This window comes from Lepidothrix coronata, unplaced genomic scaffold, assembly GCF_001604755.1.
Source record: "Lepidothrix coronata isolate B3197 unplaced genomic scaffold, Lepidothrix_coronata-1.0 Scaffold35, whole genome shotgun sequence".
Classification (NCBI taxonomy): Eukaryota; Metazoa; Chordata; class Aves; order Passeriformes; family Pipridae; genus Lepidothrix; species Lepidothrix coronata.
Genome location: NW_016690215.1, coordinates 1,156,805 through 1,162,804, shown reverse-complemented (window position 1 = coordinate 1,162,804; position 6,000 = coordinate 1,156,805). Strand labels below are relative to the sequence as shown.

Sequence of the window (6,000 nt, the reverse complement as noted above, 5' to 3'; positions counted from 1 at the left end):
GAGGGCCTCATCCACTTGCTTTTCCTGGTCAGGTAGCCTATAGCAGACACCCAGTATAATGTCACCTTTAGAGGGCCTCATCCACTTGCTTTTCCTGGTCAGGTAGCCTATAGCAGACACCCAGTATAATGTCACCTTTACCTGGCCTCTCAGCTGCCTTCTCATCCATCCCCAGCCAGAGCTCCATGCACTCCAGTTGCTCTCCTGAGGGGCAACTCCTCCCCTCAGTTTTATTCCTATAGTCCTTCCTAAAAGACAGATATTCTTCCATTGCAACATTCCAGTCATGGGAGGCATCCCACCATGTCTCCATGATCCTGACAAGATCAGTGCACATAGATCTCTGACTCATCGAGTTTATTCCCTATACACAGGCACTTCAGAGAGGCACCCAAGCACGCTGAGTTCCTGGAGAGGGTTTCGGGATTATGCTGTACCCAGAGTTACGATCATTTTTGATATAAAATAATTAAAGCTGAAGAGATTTGATTAATAAATGGCACATTAGGATGATTTAATACAATTAACTAAATCAGTGAGCTAGAATACAGGGGTTTACATGAAAACAATAAATATTTTTAACATTATCTCCTTTATTTCCTTACCTGAAATTAGAGTGTAATGTTGGCAATTCCCTTTAGAGTAAGAAGCAATTACTTAAGATGAAGCTATCTTAATTCAAAATCGATTAAAACCAACTCATTAACCAGAAACAAACCGGCACAAAGCCCAGTGGCTCTCACCTCGCAAAGCCAGCATGTGGCGCTGTCTCCTGCAGAAAAACAGGCCCGAGTTTCTGGAAGCCGGTCTGCAAAAAAGCTCATTTGAACACTATCAGACTACTCGGAAGCACAGGTAAGAAAATAATTCGTATATTTTAGCATAAAACCAATAATCTGCGCTCGCAAGACTTTGTTAGTACTAATTCTACTTCTTCTAATAAGAAAAGATTATTTAATGTAATTTGACAAAAAAAAAAGTTAGCAAAACATACAAACGTATCTATATGTCTATTTATCTCATTATAGACCACAATTAGCTTTATAGGTTGGTCGAACTGTATACATAATTTATTTCCAATTTTCTGTATTCTGTAGCCAATTTACTGACATCTTTAAAATGAGTGTACTTACAAACTTGCGTATCTTCTCTTTCCGTCTATTGGATATTTAGCCCATAGTGGGTTTTAGTTACCTACTAAATTCTTGAGCTACTGAGCTTGTTTCTTAATCTCCACATAATGGAACAGGACCTGTGTGAATACAGTTTTACTGGAAGTGAACAGCCAGTCTTTTGTGTGCTAACCAAGTCAGCCTTTACTGAAAAAGAATTCACAGATTACACTGATGATCTCTGTAGCCATGAGCTTTCAAACAAAAGCAACAGAGTAAACTGTGTATTCAGTAATTTTTTATTATTAAGGGCTCTATGCTATACCAGACTTTATAAAACAAAAGAAATGGGATTCGTACCCTTTTACTTAAAGCTGGGGTTTATAATATATTACATAAAATGCATTGGTATTAACACGGAGGGGATATATCTACAGAACCACCTGGCCTCTCTAGATATACATCTGATTTACAATAGCTACATACATTTTCAGGCAGTTCTTATTATTTACTAAAATATGGTAAAAGTTCAATGCATTCAGTGTACCTGTAAACACTATGAATCAGCAAAGCAATTTTCTTTTCCTGACTCAAGGCAAAAAGTTGTGAAATTTTTAGTCAGGGATTAAGAAAACCTATTTAAAAGCTTGTCATGTAGCAACTGGGAAGTTCTGAGCTTACTACTGAGGCCTCAACACTATTCTCACAATATTGCTAGGACTGTGCATTTATTTCTGTGTTATTCTATAATGTCTTGTTTTTCCTTTGTAAATATAGAGCTGCTGGATTAGGCAAAGTAACCAGTTCTCTAGCGGTGAGAAATCAGTCAGAACTGGGGAAAGCATTTCTGAACCGCTTATGACGCCTGCTCACTGCAAGAGGAAAGGTAATCATTCCAACTGCAAAGATGAGGAAGACTTCAGGAAGTGTAGCTGAGATGGTCTTCCTTGCTTAACCAGGGCACTTCCAAATAGCTGGCAGAATACGCTAAACAGTGCAATCAGCAGGGCAACTTCTGTGCCAGGATGTTGCAGGTGACCTTGTCTTTTGGGAGCTGCACTCCTTCAAGCATCCAAGGGCACAAACTGTCATCTCCATTTCAGAGCACTTGTAGGACTGAATCTGGCCTACTGGCTTTTCTCAAATGAAGATTTCTGGTCAGCAGACAAAAGACACTGTAAACTGCAAAGTAACATCTAAACTAAAATTTGTCTTGCTTTCTATTATATTTGTATGTTACCAATACTCACGACAAGAGCTCTTCTTAATCTGTGCCTTTTTTGATAAGATAGTAAAACTATAGCTAGAGTATGAAGGTAGAATTTAACAACTGATTTATTAGTTTGGATGCAGTAGAACTTTATATTTTGGATTTCTGACATATATAGGTTTATGAAAGGTGTATGCATATAGTGTGGTAAGAATAATAACATTGGGGAATATGTTTTATTTCACAGTTGTGTCCATAAGAACATCCACAGAGGAATTATAGCTATGTAAAATTAGTATGAGCCAGACTGGTTGAAGATCTTGCCGTTTTTTATGAGATTTTAGATGACTTTCCCAATGAACACTTAGCTTATGCTAAAACTTGTTTCAGTAAAGATGACTCCTACAGTCTGTTTAATACAGGGTTTGATAACCACACTAAACTCCTACTTGTATTAGTAACTAATGTAGTATTAACTCCTGAAACGGCCTAAGGTCTACTTATTTTCAAGTTCAGGAGGCTCAATCCGCAGACTCCAGAGAGGAATGATCCACTTGCTCTTTCTAGCAGCACATACTTGCGACGGGAGGAGTCCATACAGCCCGAACAGGGAGAGGAATGTGGTGCGTAACCTCTGTGCTACATACTGCGGCAAGCGCTCCCAGCCCTGACACTGACGGCGCAGAGAGAAAGGATGTTAGGCTCATATATACTGTATGGTGGCCATTTTACAGCTCAAGGCACTATTTTAATTTTTGCAGCTATTACCCAGAGGTATTTGGACTAATGACTTGCAGATTTTCATTTTTAAATAACTCTTCAGAGGAGCCTGTATGGGTTTCACCTTGGGACAGGCGCTCACCGCAGTGTTTCTCTGTAAGAAACACACCGAGTTTCAAAAAAGTGATTTCCATGCGTTCTTGTCACCCCGTCCTTTTCTTTTCTTCTTCTTTTTATTTTTTTTTCTTTTAAAGAAGAAATAAAAGGCGCTAACCAGGGTGTAAAGACTGGTTACCTGTGCCCCGCCACTCAGTGCTGCGCCAGCGCGGCGGGACCCCCACCCCGGCCGCCTGCGGGCAAGGACAGAGCGTGTGGCTCCTGGGGCCGCTCCGAGCCCCGCAGGTGGCGGCTCCGGCAGAGGGTCCGGGAGCCGGGGCGGCCCTGCCGACCTGCCCGCGGGCACAGGACCCGCCCGCCCGCCGCTGCCGCTCGGCGCAGCCAATGGCGCGGCCGCTGTCAGCATCGGCCCGCCCGCTGCCGCCGGGGGAGGGCTGTGAGCCGGGGAGGGAGGGAGGGAGGACGGGGGTGAGGGGAGTTGAATGATTGAACTTTCTTGTGTAGTTTCTGCGCGCAGAGGTGTCCGTCCCCGGCGCAGCCCGGCACCAGCCCGCCGAGCGGGAGCGAGCTCACCCCGGCGCCTGCCGCCCCCCGCACCGCCCGGCCGCCCCTCTGCCCTCCTCTCCCGCAGAGCGATGGTGCGGAGGGCGCCCGGCGCGTCCCTCGCCCTGATCCTCTGGGTGACGGCCGCCTGCGGCAGCCCCGACGGGCCGGGGGCCGCCGCCTCCGCCCGCAGACAGGACGAGGTTTTCTCCACCGCCAGATGCACCTCCAGGTGCCTGAGCCTCCAGATCACTCGCATCTCCGCCTTCTTCAAGCATTTCCAGGTAGGGGCATGGCGCCGCGCAGGGGAGCCCCGTTGCCGCCGCCCGGAGGGTGAGTGTCCCCCGGCACCGGCGCGGCGGCGCGGGGTGGGGGCGGAAAGGACGGCCGGGGCCGGAGCGCCTCTTGGCAAACTTGGGGTGCCGCGCCCCCAGGGGATGGTGGGCGCGCTGCGGGAGCCGCCGGCGGCACCTGCAGTCTCCGGACAGGTGGGCACGGCCCCGCGGCAGCGCCGAGCGCCGCCGGTGCCGGTGGGTGCGGGCCAGGCTCGCCGCGGGCGGGTCGTGGGGTGCGGCGGGGACACCGCTCTGCCCTGGCTGCTCGCAGGTGCCCAACGCTCCCGGCCGCTGCCCCTGTCAGGGCGGGACGGGCCCCGGGAGCTGCCTCCGGCGGTGTCCGAGGCGGTGGGGCGGCGGGGCGGCTGCAGCTCGGTGCTCCTGGGCCGGGGTGCGCTCGTCCTGCCGGGCTGCGGGCGGTGCGGCCGCGATCCCCCGCCTGCCTGAGGTGCGCCCGCGGGTGGTTCGCTTCTCCAGCCTGGTGTGAAAGTTTGAGCCTATTTTTTAAGAGCGATAACCGGGAACATGTAATACTTAGTTCCGACCTCCTGGGAGGTGAGGGTGGGGGTAACACTCTTTTTCTTTTTTTTTTTCCTGGGACAGAGAGGCACATCTCTGGCTAACGGGAGTGAGGAAATAGGGATAAAGTGGGGGAAAAAGTGGTTGAAGTAGTGGGAGACCTGCGGGGCATAAAATGAAATGAAAGCAGTGCGGGAGCTGGTGCAAGAGCAGACTGTGTCTGCCCGTCCTTTCCCCTTTTCCAGTTACACGCGCACCCTTCCCTTCTCCGTTCCCCACCTGTTCTACACTGCGCAAATATTAAAGCGAGTCGACTTAATCCGAATGATGGAAACCCTTCAGAGCTGCAAGTCCATCTCCCTCCCGAGCACCCAGGCCCCTTTGGGAAGGGGTTGGCCAGCTCGGTGGGAAGGGAGCCACGCTCGCCGCTTGGGGTGGCACATCTCCGCACCGCCCCGGGCAGCCGGCGGGGACCGCCGCTCGCTCACCCTGGGCTTTCCGGGCGGTGAGAAACCGGGAGGGCCTGGGCAAATGCTTTGGGTGGAGCAGCATTCGGGGCAAAGGTGTTGGCAGAAAAGGGAGGTTTGAGAGGTATTTAAGGATAACCCGATTAAAAAAAAAAAAAGCCAGTGTGAAAGGAAAGCTGAGTATGTGCGTTGCAACGGTAGCAGAAGTGTTTGGGTGTCTGCAACAGGATTTGGGTTGAAGAAACCGGGAGTGCACCCCGAAGCGGGTGGGGAAGGGATTGCCGTGCCCTGCCCTGTCCTGGCCGCCGCGGGGCTCCGCCGAGGCCGGGGGCGGAGGAGCGCTGTCATCGTGGTCCCTGCATCACGGGATGGTCTGAAAGGAGGGTACCCATTAAAATAGTTCATTATCCCAGAGAGGGGTTAGTATTTTTTATTGCGTTGTTAAGAAGTTGTAACTTGCTTCACAGTTTCAGTGGCTAAAGAGACAGTTTAGATCAAGCCAATTCATGGTGAAAGGCTTTTTTTTTTTTTGTTTGGTGTGTGTGTTTTCTTGGCGAGATTTCTTTCACGATGTAAAACTGCTGACAGAATGCACATTGCCAAACAATCGTGATTATATTTTAATTAGCCAGGGTGAAATAAGCAAGGAATTACTCACTTAGGTCTTGAAAACTGGCTGGTTTTTTGTAATCATTTGAGAATCTCAGAGTTTTAACCCCAACTTGCTAAAGCACACAGTAATTTATATAAATTACGAGGGATTAAACTCCTGCTAGACATGAAATGACTGTAATGTTTGGAAAATAAAGTGCTCTCGTTTATAAAAGTTAAGCTCTCCATTGTCTTTTAATGAGGGAAAGGAGGAGAGATTTAGAGTACATCATGCATCCAGTGTTCGCACAGGAGACTGATAAGACACAGCGGACTGTAGGACATGCAGGTTTGGGCCCTATTATTCCATAAAGGCTGAAGGATAA

At 49.0% G+C, this 6,000-nt stretch overlaps 1 protein-coding gene across 1 annotated transcript in view; it reads left to right on the top strand.

Annotated features, from left to right (window-relative positions):
• The first annotated feature begins 3,794 nt into the window (after window positions 1–3,794).
• The window catches only part of ANOS1 (anosmin 1), a 136,963-nt gene continuing 134,757 nt past the window's right edge, over window positions 3,795–6,000 (top strand). Inside the window, exon 1 of the mRNA XM_017812330.1 lies at window positions 3,795–3,986. Within this exon, the coding sequence (XP_017667819.1) occupies window positions 3,795–3,986 (192 nt within the window). The remainder of the gene's footprint in view (window positions 3,987–6,000) is intronic.